We start from the raw sequence: 18531 nt of genomic DNA, 5'->3' as shown, positions 1-18531 counted from the left end.
TATGTGGGTTTTGAAAAAGCAAGGGGTGGGGAGGGGTGTTAGGGATCAGTTTTAGTAAATACCATACTTCTGAATGAGAAAGAAGCTTTACCCTTAAGATTTGACACAGAACTTTGAATAAATCCTTTGTTACTTAAGTCCCAAAGTTTAAATAACACAATAATTAAAGAAATAAAAAAAAACGAGAATTGAATGAAACAAAATTCAATTTTATCAACAGGTCTTTAAACTAGCAGCAAGTTCTGCACCTGTTTTCTTTCAACCTCCACTACTTTATCCAATTCCTGCACTCGTTGTAACAGATGAACATGAGATTCTTCCAAAGCCTTTCGGAGACTTATTTCCTGGACCAGCTCTTGCATCACCTGAAAAACAGTACATATTATTAATGGACAACACAATTTATATCCTTGGTGTGCATCTGAGGGTTGATAGAAAAAGCAAGAGAACATCTGCAACATTATCCAGTGGCAGAAGGGTTACCTTTACACCATAATTGATAAAATATTGAAATATTATAATATTCCATTATAAATACTGAGAAAGTATTTTTTTCATTATAAATATTGTCAAAGTGTTATTCAAAAGTGCAAGAGTAAGCATAGCATAACTAAAGTGTACAAGACATACTTGGGTATCTTTTACTCTGAAGCAATCTAGCATCATCTTCAATAATCCCTAAAAAAAAATTTCGCGAGTTCCCTATCAGGAACTAGAATGCTGCATCTCTTACTAGGCCTGGTAAAAATGTCAGGGATGGCATAGTGTCACAGCTAGTAGAGCTGCAACCTAGATACTATCTGTGTGGAGTTTACACATGCTCCCTGTGCCAGTGTGGGTTTCCTCCGAGTGGTCTGCTTTCCTCTCACATCCCAAAGACATGCAGTTGGTAGGTTAATTGGCCATTGTAAATTGCCCCACAGTAAGTAGTAGAATCTGGGGGAGTTGTTAAGAATAAATAATGGGATTAACGTAGGATTAATGTGAATGAGTGCTTGATGGTTGATGTGGATTCAGTGAGCCAAAGAGCTCATTTATGTGCTATATTCCTCTATGAAACTATCAGCAACCAGCCCTGACCAAGTAAGGATTAGCATTAATGAAATCTAGCATTAGTAAGCAAGGCCAAGCATCAATAAGACTTTCAAGGAAGTTTAAAAGTGGATACTCAGCACTTCTGTCTGCAATGTTGTTATAGGATTCAGTTTGCATTATTCTAATAAAAGTAGTGTTCAATACAGATGAAATAATGTTAAAAATGTCTTTCCAATATTTTTCCAAAAGGGGACAGGACCAAAACATATGTGTCAGGGAAGCCACCTTCGAATTACGTCTGTCACATATAGGATTTATAAAAATGGGCTAACCTGTCCTTCGACATAGGGGTCCTTTGAACCACCTTAAACTATATCAAAGAGTGTCTAGCACACATAGATGTATTAACTAATTGAAGAATTTTCTTCCATGTCTCTGCAGGTAAAAGTATCTGGAGTTCTCTTTCCCATTCATTCTTAATTTTATCAAGTTCCTCTGAATGTATTTTCATAATCCGATCATAAATTATTGCTATCAGGCCCTTTGATTTACAACCTCATCCTATTACTGCAATTTTTGGGTTGCGAATGATGGAATCTCGCCATTTATCTGCTTCTGCTTGTCGTATGATCGCCTTTGTCACATTAATGGCCAAGCGATCCATTTTGTTCAAATGGAAGGATCCAATACCTCCCACCACTTTTCAGTGGTTTCCTCAAACTATAGCATGTTGAAACTTAGAAAAAATTAGGAGTGGTACTGTTGATCCTTTGCTTAAATTTGAGGAAGTTTAGAGTCCATTTATTCACTATTTCCATATGATATAAGCTGACCTTTTTCAGATCCCTTTCAATAACCCTTGAATACAGAGGAGCGGAGTTGACGACATAATGATGTTTTTTTGCTTTTTAGTTGAAGAAATATCAGTCCAGTTTTTTTTGAAGTTCTTGGTTTTTTTTGTTTATTATCAATATTTTTTTTGATTTGGGGGTTCTTCTTTCATATAATTAAATTTCATTTCTTCTCAATCTTTCCTGTTGTACTTGTTCACTTAGTAAGAGAACAGAAGGTCTAGATTACTTTTTTTTAACTGCTTGTGATTATATATATTAACTGTTATGATTGCTATCCTGATCTCTTTGCACCATATGTATAATTACTGATGTTATATATATTATTTTGTACTAACTTGAAAATTAATAAAAAGATTGAAAAAGAAAGAAAGAAAAGTAGTGCATGCAGTGAAGAGACATAACACCTTTATTGGTATTGGTTTATTATTGTCACTTGCACCAAGGTACAATGAAAAACTTGCCTTGCATACCAGTCGTACAGGTCAATTCATTACACAGTGCAGTTACATTGAGTTAGTACAGAGTCCATTGACGTAGTACAGGTAAAACAATAACAGTACAGAGTAAGGTGTCACAGCTACAGAGAAAGTGCAGTGCAATAAGGTGCAAGGTCACAACAAGGTAGATCATGATGTCATAATCCGTCTCATTGTATAAGGGAACCATTCAATAGTCTTATCACAGTGGGGTAGAAGCTGTCCTTAAGTCTGGCAGTACGTGCCCTCAGGCACCTGTATCTTCTACCCGATGGGAGAGGAGAGAAGAGAGAATGACGCGGGTGGGTGGGGCCTTTGATTATTCTGGCTGCTTCACCAAGACAACGAGAGGTAAAGGCAGAGTCCAAGGAGGGGAGGCTGGTGGCCGTGATGCACTGGGCTGTGTCCACAACTCTCTGCAGTTTCTTGCGGTCCTGGGCAGAGCAGTTGCCATACCAAGCCGTGATACATCCAGATAGGATGCTTTCTATGGTGCATCAGTAAAAGTTGGTGAAAGTCAAAGAGGACAAACCGAATTTCTTTAGCCTCCTGAGGAAGTAGAGGCGCTGGTGAGCTTTCTCGGCCGTGGCATCTACGTGATTTGACCAGGACAGGATGTTGGTGATGTTCATTCCCAGGAACTTGAAGCTCTCAACCCTCTCGACCTCAGCACCATTGATGTAGACAGGTGCATGTACACTGCCCCCTTTCCTGAAGTCAATGACCAGCTCTTTTGTTTTGTTAACATTGAGGGAAAGGTTGTTGTCATGACATCATTCCACTAAACTCTCTATCTCCTTCCTGTACTTACACTCAGCTAAGTAGAATGCTCCTCTTGGCCCCAAAAAATACTGTGACCAACGGCCAATCCAATCCAGTGGTGTTCCCATCCTCCTTTACTGAGAATTTCAAACTTGGTGTGTTCAAACTGGTAGCACAGAGCACTGTATTCTAAAGTGCAGTAGACTTAAAAAAATAGCTTTGACGTGCTGCTTAAGCCAGTGCAGCCGAAGCCAATGGATTACCACAGGCACACCACTAGCTTTGTATCCATTTTAAATGAAGTTAAAAATTGACTCTTATTTTTATTGTAGAAGGCCATCATTTTGCATTCAGTTGTATTATAAGGCTGAAGGGGACACTAAAATACCTTCTGTATGTAAAGTTCCTAGCAATTTTAATTGTAATTAATATAAACAAAATGCTCAGAGGGAAACTCAGCAGGTCACACAGCACTCATGGTGAGAGAAACAGAGTTGAAGTTTATGTTTAAGGGCCTTTTCTTGACCTGCTGAGTATTTCCAGCATTTTCTGTTTTTATTTTGGAGGCGCAGCGTCTGCAGTTTTTTGCTTCAATTACTATACAATGCAGAATTTACTTAAGTTGCAAAATGTATCCTTGTTACTTTATAGTTTTATTATACCATCATAACTTATGGAACAGACAAAGAATTCCACCACTTCGATGAATTTTGTGTCCTAACCTCTTGCATTTTTCGGCTCATTCTGGTGTTTGTTGCTTTCAGTTCCTCTGCTGCCATTGCCACATTTGTCTAGAATAAAGAAAACCTACCATGAGCAAATATTAAATCAGACATGCTGTTTGAAGAGGCATCAATGCTAAAATCTCTTGGAAGCCAATGAATGATCAGATCAGTGTATGCATTAAATAAACCTTGTTTACAGGGGATGGACAGATGAGACCTGGTCAAGTTTTTAAATGTACATTAAAATTTTTTACAACCATGAACTTGATAAAAGGCTGCAGAACATAATGTTATATCAAAATAATTATATTTAGTTTTGGTTTCTCCTTCAGCTAATTCATCTTTGGACATGACTTGAAACAGACTTATGAACATTTTTTACGAACATTTAAAATATGTTTTATTTCTAAGCATAATTAAAGTACCTTTACAATTCAAGGACCTGAAACAGTATGTTCACCTTGTTTGTCTATCTTCTGAGCTAATTTTAAAGATTAGAAACAATAGATCAAATAAGAACACAGGAAAATAGGTGCACTGGTAGTTCACTCAACACCCTCCCCAAAAAACCTGTTCCAGCATTAAATATGATCATGGCTGATTTGGCATAGGAAGTTCCTACATACTTCAGTTTTAAATGACTGCCCCCTAATCTTGTAACTACGTCCCCTTATTCAAGATTCTCCAAACAGTGGAAACCTCCCAACATCTACCCTGTCATGCCACCTCATAATCTTATATGTTTCAATAAGACCACCCATCTCTTCGAAACTCCAAAATATATTAATCTTATTTTTTTACCTGCTTATGATAGGACAACCCACTCAGCTGAGGAATCTCCTTTGGATTGAATTTAAGATTTAAGATTTAAGATTTTCAGATATCTTTATTAGTCACACGTACATCGAAACACACAGTGAAATGCCTCTTTGCATAGAATGTGCTGGGGGCAGCCCGCAAGTGTCGCCACGTTTCCAGCGCCAACATAGCATGTCCACAACTTCCTGACCTGTACGTCTTTGGAAAGTGGGAGGAAACCAGAGCACCTGGAGGAAATCCACTCAGACACAGGGAGAACATACAAACTCCTTACAGTCAGTGGCCAGAATTGAACCCGGATCGCTGGTGCTGTAATAGCATAATGCTAACCGCTACACTACCATGCCTGCCCAGTATTTTCCTACATTAAACACAGCATATTTAAATGTATTCCTATTATTACCTCCTACCCCTGTCCTTATACATGGCAAGAGATTGCCAGATTGAGAGGTGTTGTTGAAATAACATTAGTGAGTAACTGAGGTGCACTTTTTACTTAGGCCTCATGCATCAGTAGTGGAGTGAGTGAATATTTAGAGTATGAACAGTGTGTCAATCAAGTGGACTGTTTTGCCTTGATTGTGTTGAGTCTGTACTCCAAAACAAAATTGAACAGTTTTCAATTACACAGCTGATTTGTGGCTTTTAAATGGTAGAAAGGATCTGGTAAGTCAGGAAATTAGTCAGGTGGCTTTGAACTGCTCTTCTGAGATGTACGTAGTTGGTCCAGTCAAGTTTGTAGTCAAATGTGGCCCCCAGAGTGGGGACTCAATGATGGTAAAGGTGTTGAATGACAAGGTGTGTGATTAAACTCCTTTTTGTTGGAGCTGGCAGTTGTGAATGTTACTTGCTACCTATTAACCCATGCCTAAATATCAGCAGGCTTGCTAAATGTCAGCATTGACTGTTTCATTTTTTGAGTAACTGTGAAGAGAATTGAACAGTATGCAATTATTAGCAAAACATTCCCTGTCCTGACTCTACCATAGGAGGAAGATCATTGATAAATCATCTGAAGGTGGTTGGGCCTTGGGCCTTGCCCTGACAGACTTCTGCCACACATCCAGGTGCTGAGCTGATTGACCTCAAATGGAGAGTGGTTGGAATGGTTGGGATATCAGAAGGTAGCCAAGATAGATCACCCCACTTAGCACTTCTGGCTTTAGCATTGTTTTTGGGGTTCTTGTGTGTAGACTGACATGAAACATAAAAAGTGTCCTGTGAGCATTTATAGGTACACAAAACAAAACAAACTTTTCCTGTAAAGGCAAATGTAGATTTTTCACAGATAGTTCAGAAAAAAATTATAATAGGGAATAGGAAAATAGCAGAGGAATTACCGTTCATCTGTCTGCATGAAAGAAACCTGCCAGATGTATTAGAGAATCTAGCAAGAACAAGGAACTGAAGAAACTAAATATTAGAGAAAAACTCTACTAGAGAAGTTAGTGAACTTGAAGACTGACAAATCCCAAGGATCTGATGATCTGTATCCCAGAGTTTTGAAATAGGTAGTTTTAGAGGTAATGGATGGTCTGGTAATCATCTTCCAAGATCCCACAGATTGTTGACTTGTCTCTATGGATTAGAGTATAGTAAAATGTGTCTCTACTATTTAAGAAGAGGGAGAGAGAAAACAGGTAACTACCAACCTGTTATCCTAACATCAGAGCTAGGGAAAATGCTGGAATATATAATGAAGGATGTAATATAGTTGTGCACATTCAAAAGAATAATAGGATTGATTGAGCAGAGGCTTAATGGATTTATGAAAAGAAAGTCATGTTTGTCTAATCTGATGGAGTTCTTTGAGGATGAGACTAGTGGAAAAGATGAGGGAGAACCAATAGATGCAATGTATTTGATTTCTGGAAAGCTTTTGTAAGGTCCTGCACAGGACATTGGTTAATATGTCAGAACACATGGATGGATAAAGAATTGGATATTGGACAGAAAGCAAAGATTAGGAACAAATGAACCCTTCTCAGGTGAATAGTGGGGTACTGCAGCAATTGGTGCTTAGGCCCTAGCTATTCATGCTCTATGTTAACCATTTGGCTGAGGATACAAAATATTATATTTCTAAGTTTTCTGGCAATACTTTACTCACAATTCTAGTTAGTAAAGAGACTTCAAGGGAATAGGGGTATTGAATTAGCGGGTGAGAATTTGGCAAATGAATTATAATGTAGAAAAATGTGAGGTCATCCACTTTGGTGCACAGTATAGAAAAGCAGAGTATTTGCTAACTGGTGAAACTTTAGGTAGCATTGATGTTCAAAGGGACAAAGGTATATTTGCACACTATCACTGAAGGCCAACGTGCAAGTGCAATAAGCCATCAGGAGGGCAAACAGTAAATTAGTCTGTATTGGGGCTTATTTGTCCTCTTTACCTAAGAAACAATGTACTAGTCATAGAGGGAGAACAGAAGATTCATTAGATTGGTTCAAGTTGTGGCAGGTTTGCCATGAGAAGAGACTGAATGGACAAGGGCTATATACTTTTTTTTTTAAAGAGTTCAGAAGAATGAGAGGCAATCTCATTGAAACTGACAAAATTCTTAACAGACTACATGCAGGAAGGATGTTTCCCCTGAGTGAGGAATCTAAGACTAGGTGTACATTTTGACAAAATGGGGGACACTATTAAAGAATGAGATGAGAAAAAAAAATGTCTTCACATAGAGGGCAGTAAATCTTTGGAATTCAACAACTAGTATGGACAATTTTGCGAGTGTTTGGATGTTTATGAGACATTTTGACTGTTCGACAATTTTGACAGTTGGCAAGCTTGGGATATGACTTAGTTATTACAGCCAAAGAGCCAGCTTTATGGACAAAACTGCTGCACAGATGTATGCCCAGGAGTAGAAAATGCCAAGGATAAGAAAACAAATGGCATCTGTGCCATGTTTCTAAATTTTTCACAGATATTTTCCTAAAGTTGGTGTGAATGATGGAGTCAATTCCTGTGGAAATTTAACTTCAATTTTATTTGAACTATATGTGAAGTACTGCAGTATTTCCCCATTTCAGTCCACTTTAGTGAAAAATCTCAAAGTGGCCGTTGCAATAAATTGCTGGTCAAGGGCTCTGTGAGACTTGTGGTGCCAAACTAACATTTTTTTAAAATACTGTTACAAGAGATATTCTAGCAATCTAATTCTATACCTATATGTATAATTGCATTATTTTTTTTATCTATAGTTGAATATAATGCAAACAATTAAATAAAGATTCTTCATAACAGCCCTCTAAGGTTGTAATGTTTTTTTTTACAGATTGTATACATCTGCTGTGTACCTTAGTTGTTGTGGTTATTTCCAGAGCAGCACTCAGCCTTTCTATTTCTTCTTGAGCTGCCTCTTTTTCTTCACTAACTTCATTCAGCTGCTGTCTGAAACGCATGATCTCCCGCTGTATTTTCTTTATTTCCTGAACATGTTCTTCCTGCATTACAGCCAAGTGGTCCACTACAACAATGATGAAATGAAGATAGCAGTTAACTTTGTACTTAGAATTTTTGTATTCATTTTAAAATTGCTATCCTGTTAATAGATATTCTAGATAAAAGTTCATCAGCCAATTTTTACTGATGCAGAGTAGCTCAGACTTCATTATCTGCAGACTCACAACCATTGTGGTTCATTAGGAATATAGTATTAGGAATAATATTGTTTTCATTGGTTCCAACAGATTAATAGAGTAGGAAGATTTGTCTTCTGAATTATAAAACATCTACTGAATGATTGAACTTAGTGCAGAACATTTATTTTGTTCATTTGGCCTGCATAAATGAAAGATGAAGAACAGCCCTAAATGCAAAGGCATTCATTCAATTCATCAAAATCATCCCAAGGACTCTTGTACATGGGACACTATAGGAATCCATGGAATATCACCAGATGCTGTGCAATGGCCTTCAGAACTCAAAATAAGATGTTAGAAGCTATATCCATAGAAAACAAATCAACAAACTGAACATAGTAACTGTCAGAGCTCAAATATTTAGATGGCAATTTGAATGTAGCCATCATATTGTATCAAAAATAATTACACTTTTTCAACAATATTTAGGTTTTGGGAAAAATACTATAGAAAAATAAGAACAGGAGTAGGCCATGTAGCCCCTCAAACTTGTTTTGCCATTCAATGAGATCATGGATTATCTGTGACTTAATTCCACACATTCACATTTTTCCCTGATCTCTGACAAAATAAACTGTTAACAAAATTTAAAGTAAATAATTGATCTAGTGGTCAATTGCCACTTGCAGAGCAGAGTTCAAAACTTTTACCATCCTCTGCTTATAGAAGTGTTTCTTAACTTCATTTGTGAAAGATCTCTAAATTTTAAATCCCTAGTCCGACACCTCAGCTATCAGAAACAGTTTCCCTTTATCAATGATTTCATTTACTTAGAGTATCTTGAAAATTTCAATAATATCACCCAGTAACTTCAGTACTCCAATGAAAACAATCTTAATTTATGTAATCTCTAGGGGATGTATGAGGAAAATAGATCAGAGAAAACAAATACTCCTCACTGAGATTCTAAATGCTGTTACAAATTATTAAGATTTAACAAAAATATAAGAGATAGAACCATAGAACAATACAGCACAATACAGGCCCTTCGGCCCACCATGTTGTGCCGACCATTAAACCACGCTTAAGACTATCTAACCCCTTCCTCCCACATATCCCTCTATTTTAAATTCCTCCATATGCTTATCTAACAATCTCTTGAACTTGACCAATGTATCTGCCTCCACCACCATACCAGGCAGCGCATTCCATGCATCAACCACCCTCTGGGTGAAAAACCTCCCTCTGATATCTCCCTTGAACTTCCCACCTATTACTTTAAAGCCATGCCCTTTTGTATTGAGCATTGGTGCCCTGGGAAAGAGGTGCTGGCTGTTTACTCTATCTATTCCGCTTAATATTTTGTATACATATCATGTCTCCCCTCATCTGCCTTCTCTCCAATGAGTAAAGCCCTAGCTCCTTTAGTCTCTCCTCATAATCCATACTCTCCAATGCAGGCAGCATCCTGGTAAATCTCCTCTGCACCCTTTCCAACGCTTCCACATCCTTCCTATAATGAGGCGACTAGAACCGGACACAGTACTCCAAGTGTGGTCTAACCAGAGTTTTGTAGAGCTGCAACATTACCTCGCGGCTCTTAAAATCGATCCCACGACTTATGAAAGCTAACATCCCATAAGCTTTCTTAACTACCCTATCCACCTGTGAGGCAACTTTCAGTGATCTGTGCATATGAACCCCCAGATCCCTCTGCTCCTCCACGCTACCCAGTATCCTGCCATTAACCTTGTACTCCGTCTTGGAGTTTGTCCTTCCAAAGTGTACCACCTCACACTTCTCCGGATTCAACTCCATCTGCCATTTTTCAGCCCAGATCTGCATCCTATCAATATCCCTCTGCAAGCTTCGACAGTCTTCCACACTATCCACAACACCACCAACCTTTGTGTTGTCTGCAAACTTGCTAACCCACCCTTCTACCCCCTCATCCAAGTCATTAATAAATATCATGAAAAGTAGAAGTCCCAGAACCGATCCTTGTGGGACACCACTAGTCACAGCCCTCCAATCTGAATGCACTCCTCCACCACAACCCTCTGCTTTCTACAGGCAAGCCAATTCTGAATCCACACGGCCAAGCCTCCCTGGATCCCATGCCCTCTGACCTTCTGAAGAAGCCTACCATGTGGAACCTTGTCAAATGCCTTACTAAAATCCATGTAGACCACATCTACTGCATTACCCTCATCAATCTGCCTGGTCACCTCCTCAAAGAACCCTATCAGGCTTGTGAGACATGATCTCCCCTTCACAAAGCCATGCTGGATGTCCCTAATCAGTCAATGATTCTCTAAATGCTCATAGATCCTATCTCTTAGAATCCTTTCCAACCGCTTGCCCAATACAGAAATAAGGATCACTGGTCTGTAATTTCTTGGACTATTCCTACTACCTTTTTTGAATAAGGGGACAACATCTGCCACCCTCCAATCCTCCGGTACCATTCCCATGGCCAACGAGGACTCAAAGATCCTAGCCAACGGTTCAGCAATCTCCTCCCTCGCCTCGCCAAGCAGCCTGGGGAATATTCTGTCAGGCCCTGGGGACTTATCTGTCCTAATATTTTCTAACAGCTCCAACACATCCTCTCTCTTGATATCTACAATACCTTACCAACACTGTCCTCATTGTCATCAAGGCCCCTCTCTTCGGTGAATATTGAAGAGAAGTATTCATTGAGAACCTCACCCACTTGCACAGCTTCCAAGCACATCTAATTGGTCCTACCTTTACTCTCGTCATCCTTCTGCTCTTCATGTCCAAAAAAAAGCCTTGGGATTCTCCTTAACCCTACTCACCAAAGCCTTTTCATGTCCCCTTCTTGCTCTCCTCAGCCCCTTCTTAAGTTCCTTCCTTGCTACTCTATATTCCTCATGAGCCCTGTCTGATCTTTGCTGCTTACACCTTATGTATGCTGCCGCCTTCTTCCTAACTAGTTGTTCCACCTCTCGTCACCCATGGTTCCTTCACCCTGCCATTCTTTCTCTGCCTCACTGGGACAAATTTATCCCTAACATCCTGCAAGAGATCCCTGAACATTGACCACATATCCATAGTACATTTCCCTTCAAAAATGTCATCCCAATTTACACTCGCAAGTTCTAGCCTAATAGCCTCATAATTTGCCCTTCCCCAATTAAACATCTTCCCATCCTCTTTGCTATCCTTGTCCATGACAATGCTAAAGGTTATGGAGCGGTGGCCACTGTCCCCCAAATGCTCACCCACTGAGAGATCTGTCACCTGACCTGGTTCATTACCTATTACTAGATCTAATATGGCATTCCCTCTAGTCAGCCTGTCAACATACTGTGACAGGAATCCGTCCTGGACACACTTAACAAACTCTGCCCCGTCTAAACCTTTGGCACTAAGCAGGTGCCAATCAATATTTAGGAAGTTGAAGTCTCCCATGATAACAACCCTGTTATTCTTGCACCTTTCCAAAATCTGCCTCCCAATCTGCTCCTCAGTATCCCTGCTGCTACCGGGGAGCCTATAGAATACTCCCAATAGAGTAACTGCTCCTTTCTTGTTCCTAACTTTCACCCATACTGACTCTAGAGAGGATCCTTCTACATTATCCACCCTTTCTGCAGCTGTAATAGTATCCCTGACCAGTATCGCCACCCCTCCTTCTCTCTTCCCCCCCTCCCTATCCCTTTTAAAACACTGAAATCCAGGAATATTCAATATCCATTCCTGCCCTGGTGACAGCCAAGTCTCTGCAAGAGCCACAATATCATAGTCCCATGTACTTATCCAAGCTCTCAGCACCCTTATTCCTGATACTTCTTGCATTTAAGTAAATGCACTTTAGCCCATCCACCTTTCTACTTTTATACCCTGTACTCTGCTTCTCCTTCCTCAAAGCCTCTCTACATGTTAGATCTGACTTTTCCATATTCACTTCTTCCTCTGACCTACCCCCCTGGTTCCCATCCCCCTCACAAACTAGTTTAAACCCTCCCAAACCACCCTAGCAAACCTGCCTGCAAGGATATTGGCCCCCCTTGGGTTCAGGTGTAACCCGTCCTCTCTGTACAGGTCCCACCTTCCCCAGAAGAGATCCCAAGGTTCCAAAAATCTAAAACCTTCCCTCCTGCACCAACTCCTCAGCCACGCATTCATCTGCCATCTCCTCCTAGTCCTACCTTCACTATCACGTGGCACTGGCAGCAATCCTGAGATTGCTACCCTTGAGGTCCTGTTCTTCAGCCTTCTGCCTAGCTCCCTAAACTCACTTTTCAGGACCTCATCCCTCTTCCTACGTATGTTGTTGGTACCAACATGTACCACGACTTCTGGCTGTTCGCCCTCCCGCTCAAGAATACTGTGGACCGAATCAGAGACATCCCGGACCCTGGCACCTGGGAGGCAACATACCATCCGGGATTCTCGCTCACATCCACAGAACCTCCTATCTGTTTCCCTGACTATCAAGTCCCCTAACACTACTGCCCTCCTCTTCTCCTCCCTTCCCTTCTGAGCAGCAGGACTGGTCCCAGTGCCAGAGAACTGGCTACTGCTGCTTGATCCCTGCAGGTCATCCCCCTCAACAGCTTCCAAAGCGGAAAACCTGTTATTGATGGCAACAGCCTCTAGGGTCCTCTGCACTATCGGCCTGTTCCCTTTCTTTTTCTCTCCCCTGACAGTCACCCTTCTATCTACTTCCTGGACCCTAGAAGTACCTGCTCTAAGGGGGGTGACTGTCTCCCGATGCACAGCATCCACATAACTCTCTCCCTCCCTGATGCTTCACAGTGTTTGAAGCTGCGACTCCAGCTCATCAATTCTGAGCCGAAGTTCCTCCAGCCTCAAGCACTTACTGCAGATACGGTCACCGTGCACCACAGCAGGGTCCACTAGCTCCCACATCAAGCAGCTGCAGCACACCACCATGTCCTCCATCTGAACTAATTCTTTCCCTACCTAGTTCTATCCTACTTAAAATTTATAACAGTAACAGGTACCTTTACCTACCCGCTACTCACCCGCCTCGCTCCTTTACGCCTAAGCCCCTTGAGCCAAAGCCCAATCACTCTGCTCCCTCACTGAGGCGTCTCTGCTCCCTCTCACTCAGCTGCCCGCTCCGACGCTGCCCGCTGGATATGGCAGTCTTCTTTTTAAACTGTTCGCGCTACCAACTGACGTCACGCACCTGCGCAGTTACTCCCTGCTATCCCCGAACCGTTAGGAGAAAAAACGTATCTGTTTGGAACTCCTTGGCTGATTCCGCTCGCTCGCCTCTTGCTCCCGATCCAGAAGCAACCCTTTCAAACCTGTTTTCCATTTAAGATCATTGCTGATCCTATGTCTCAAGTCCACTCTCCTGTCCAATTCCCATATCCCTAGTTCCCACAATATCCAAAAACCTATCTTAGCTTTGAACGTACTCAATGACTGAGTATCCACAGTCCTCCGAGGCACAGAATTACAAAAATTTACAGCTCTCTGAGTAAAGATGTGTCCTTAGCTTAGTCATAAATGATTATTCCCTTACTCAGACATGGTCCTAGAATCTCTAGCTAGATGAATTAGCCTCTTAGTTTCAATCTTATCAGTCCCTCTCAGAATCTCGGTTGCCACCTCTCATTGAGTATAGACCAAACTTAATCAACCTCCTTCACAGGAATCTTTGCTGCACCAACTCCAGTGATTCCAGGAATGATAAACAAAACTGCACACAATATTCCAAACAAGGTATCACCAAAGCCCTGAACCAAGTCTGCAAAATTCTTCTATCTTTGGACCCCAACTACCTTCCAAAAAAGGCCAACATACCAGTTACCTTTTCAAATGCTTATTGTACCTGTAAGATTGATGAACCAGCATACCAAAATCCTTCTGAGCACCAACATTTACTAGTTCTTATCATTTAAGTATTTTTTTTCTATCATTGCTGTGAAAAAGCATAACCTCACACTCCATCAATTTTATATCCATTTAATTAACTTGCTTATATCCCTTTGTAGATTCGGAGTCCTTTTCTCAGTTCAGGGAGGACATTCCCAATATCTGGAGCAAACAAGAAACAGAGGTCACAGCCTCAGGATACATGGTATGCCACTTAGAACCAAGATCAGGAAAAATCTTCACCGAGAGGGTTGTGAATGTGGAATTCTCTACCACAGAAGGCAGCAGAGGCATGTCATTAAATATATTCAAGAAGGAGGTAGAAGTATTTCTTAATGTCAAAGTGATAAAGGAATATGGGAGAAGGTAGGAAAAGCTTACTTGAGTGGTCAAGATCAGGTTGAATGGTGAAGCAGGGTCAATGGGCTAAATGACCTACCCTTGCTCCTATTTTCTATCTTTCTTTTAAGCATAACTTGTCCAGTACTAATTCCAGACTTTCTTCTATATATTGTATGTAGTTTTGGTCTCTTTATCTGAGAAAGGATGTTCTGCACTGGACTGATTCCTGGGATAGCAGGACTGATGTATGAGGAGAGATTGGGTCGGTTAGATCTATATTCTATGCAGGATAGAAGAATGAGGTGGATCACAAAAACCTATAAAATTTCAACAGGACTAAACAGATCAGATGCAGCAGGGAGGATGTTCCTGATGACTGGAGAGTCCAGAATCAAGGATCACAGCCTCCGTATATGAGATAAACCATTTAGAACTGAGTTTAGAAGAAATGTTTTCACCCAGAGGTTGGTGAACCTGGGGAATTCTTCACCACTTGACAGTGAGAACCAAGTCACTAAATATGTTCAAGGAGGCAGATATATTTCTTCATGCTAAAAGGATCAAGAGATATGCAGAGAAGGCAGGAAAAGGGTACTGCTGTGGACAATCGGCCATTATCATGTTGAATAGTGGAGCAGGCCCGAAGGACTGAATGGTTTCTTCCTTCTTCTATTTTTATATATACAATTCTGTGATTTATTCAAATCAATGTCAATTTGCACGTTTCAGGAAAAAAAATATGATCATTGTGTATCAATTTGGCCGTTAGCTCCTCAAACGCTCTCAACAGAATCTCATTCCAAGATCTATCTGCATTGTTCATTACTTTATTATTTAAATATCTATGAACCCCAAGAAAGAAGAGCAATTAATTACTTAAGGGTATAATTATTCATTACCTGAATACTCAGGGTTGAGCTCCTTTGCTGTCTGTATTCGAAATACGTTCAATTTCATTGTTTGTATAACACTTTCCAGCCGGCATACACGGCTCACTAGAAATTCATAGTTTTTCCACAGTACATCACTTTCACTGCCAAATGCTTTTCTGGCATGGAGAGGACTGACAGGCCTACAGCTGTCATAATCACCAATTTTAGGTGCTCCAGAGTCCTCAATACCAAATCCCAGGTTCTCTAATTCTTGAATTAAAGCATCTGTTTGCTCCTCAGCTGCAACGATTCGATGCTGAAGCACAGTATATGACTCAGGTACTGTAGCACCGACATGTATTGGAGGTATTGGTGCATGTGACATATTTAAAACATCAGTAGCCATCTGTAAAAATAAAACACATAATTAAAACAATTCTGTCCACCTAATTAGAATTAGGTGCAATCAAACCATTTTGGTTAAGCCCTTAATGGCAATGACATAAGAAAATGATATTTTATGTATAGTTCCCTGTTAGCATATGTTAGCATCATTGGTCTGAACCTGCACTGCCCTGCCCTCTCTCTTCCCTACTTCTCCCAAGCTTTCCCTCTCTCCTGCCAAGTTCCCTAGCACTCATTACCCTGGGCTCCCCTAGTATTCTCTCTTCTGCCCTCACCCCAAGCACTCTCTTTCTCTCTCCAAAGCTCCCCCAAGTTTCCATCACTCTCTCCCCTGCACTCCTCCCAATTGTTGTTACCTAGACTCCTTGGGACTACACTACTGACAAAAACATAATGTTGGAAGAACTCAGTGGGTCAAGCAGTATCTGTACATGTAAATGTTGTACGTCAACAGTTTGGGATAAGACCCTGCATCAGGAGTGATGGGGATCAGGAATCCAGTATATAGCAGTACATATGGGGATGGAACAGGGGCTGGTAGGTGATAGGTGGAACCAGATGGGAAGGGGATGATGGGCAGATGGAAGTGATGGGCAGATGGGAGGGATAAACAAAGGGAGAGGAAAACTAGGTGGACAGGTGAGGTTCAATATTCATAGTGTTGGGTTGTATGCTGCCCAAGGTATGGAAAATTCAATATTCATACCATTGGGTTTCAAGCTACCAAGCAGAAAATGATATGCCGTTCTTCCAATTTGCATATGGCCTCTCCCACGACACTACTGACCATGGCATGATCCATTTTGCTGACTTTTTTTTAAACATTCTGTGACCCATCTGAGGGTTAAGACCTCACTTTGTTTGCTTAAATCAAAGGTTTTCAAAAGAACCACATAACCAGGATAAGATTCTTTCAAATATAAGATGCCCTTTGTGGCTATATATGGTACTAGAGAAAATAGTAGTGATGAAACCTTGTAGTTAAATGTCAGGAAATTGACTTGTTCCTCGAAAACCCAGTTTATTCCACCCAGTTTCCCAATTAAAATTCCCATTGTATTCTCAAATGTTTGGGTTTGTCAGGGAAAGTGCTAAGTTGATGTTTCCTCTGACCAAGATGTCTAGAATGAGCGGTTAAAGTCTCAAAATAAGGGGTCAGCCATTCACTACAGCGGAGAAGAAATTTCATCACGGTTAAGCTAAAGCTTTGGAATTCACTACCCATGAAGACTGTGGAGGCTCAGTCGCTGAGCACATTCAATGCAGAAAACGATATATGTTCAGATAGTAAGGGGATCAAGGGATATGGAGTTAGTGCAGGGAAAATGTCCCCGAGTTAAAAGATCGGCCAACATCTTACTGAATGGCAGACTAGGCACGAGGGGGAGATGACCAACTCCTGCGACCTCTCCTTAGACTGTGTCCAGTACCCAGTTTTGCAATACGCCAATTTTAGTTGTGACACAAAACTCCAATCCATTGAGTACAAAAAAAAAGCCACACAAAGAGGTAAAACACTGGTTGATACCCACTGTTAAAGTTCACAGTTAACAGGAGTGTGAAACAACCTATTCAATTCGCGCCTCGGACATCTACAATATCTTTTTGGATCTTCCCACTAAAAACATTTGACGGCACATGTGCACGTCGAATATGCAGAGTTCATGCTTTGCAGCTGAAGGCTGCTAAAGAGATGGTGGAGCGTATCCAGGTGCAGATAACGAGAGACAAGGTGCCTTAGCACCTTAGTACTGCCCGACCTCATTACAGAAAGAGATTGAGCTGGACTGCATCTAAATTAGCTTTGACCGGACAAAGTGACACGATGCAACCATCCGCACTCCGAAATTTAAGACCTTCTCCCTTGGAGACACTGCCTTTAGATTTGGAAACGTTGAACGGACCTCAAATTTCAGCACCTGTGATCGCTGACCCAGACAGAGCAGTTTCTACTTCTTAGCGAATGGCAGATCAATAAAGAAGCAATTCCTTTTTTTTATTTTATATCAGCGTAGTAACTTGCCTGGTGGGAGACGGCAGCACACGACCATCAGCGGCTGGGCCCAGCCACCCGTTACCATGGAGACGCAAACTGCCGCTCGCCGCTCGCCGCAGCCAAAGCTGTCCATCACGCGCATGCGCAGACACAGCCGGCTCCGAAGCATGCTGGGATAATGTATTTTCAAACTTGTTCCAACCATCGTCCTCAGCAGCAGTGAGGAGCTGGGCGTGGCTTTTATCAATGGAATCAAGCGACTGAGCAAATCATCGTGAAATCTCAGTGACAAGGCGAGAAAGGGGAAGGAAGATGTGAGTGGTGAAAATCAAAAGAGAAATTTGGAATTAAAACTGCAACTGCTGGGAACACTTAGCAAGTCAGGCAGCATGTGGACAGTTGAGCTACTGTGGTTTTTCAAGCAGTTGCATGTGCAGGTAGATGCCCTGGCCAAATCAAAATTGTGGTTGAGCCACCTCTTGAAGAGAAGTCTCTAATTCATTGATACAGCAGTGAAGTATCAGAATCAGGTTTATTATCACTGACTTATATGACGTGAAATTTGTTGTTTTGCGGCAGTAGTACAGTGCAAAGACAAAAAATTGCAATAAATTACAAAATAAATAAATAGTGCAAAAAAAAGGAATAGCAAGGTGGTTTTCATGGACTGTTCAGAAAGCTGATGGTGGAGGGGAAGAAGCTGTTCCTGAATCATTGAGTGGGGGTCTTCAGGCTCCTGTACCTTCTCCCTGACAGCAGTAACGAGAAGAGGGCA

At 41.1% G+C, this 18531-nt stretch overlaps 1 protein-coding gene across 1 annotated transcript in view; it reads right to left on the bottom strand.

Annotated features, from left to right (window-relative positions):
- The window catches only part of ccdc150 (coiled-coil domain containing 150), a 72135-nt gene extending 56393 nt beyond the window's left edge, over positions 1 to 15742 (bottom strand). The window contains exons 1-5 of the mRNA XM_052018618.1: positions 15383 to 15742; positions 9881 to 9889; positions 7977 to 8146; positions 3850 to 3918; positions 249 to 365 (exon numbers count right to left, since the gene is read on the bottom strand). Of these exons, the coding sequence (XP_051874578.1) occupies positions 249 to 365; positions 3850 to 3918; positions 7977 to 8146; positions 9881 to 9889; positions 15383 to 15740 (723 nt within the window). The 5' untranslated portion in view covers positions 15741 to 15742. The remainder of the gene's footprint in view (positions 1 to 248; positions 366 to 3849; positions 3919 to 7976; positions 8147 to 9880; positions 9890 to 15382) is intronic.
- Between the last annotated feature and the right edge of the window lie 2789 nt (positions 15743 to 18531).

The sequence above is a fragment of the Pristis pectinata genome, chromosome 6 (genome assembly GCF_009764475.1).
Source record: "Pristis pectinata isolate sPriPec2 chromosome 6, sPriPec2.1.pri, whole genome shotgun sequence".
NCBI classification, from domain to species: domain Eukaryota; kingdom Metazoa; phylum Chordata; class Chondrichthyes; order Rhinopristiformes; family Pristidae; genus Pristis; species Pristis pectinata.
Note: the sequence above shows the minus strand (reverse complement) of the source record. Positions and strands in the feature narration are given on the sequence as shown.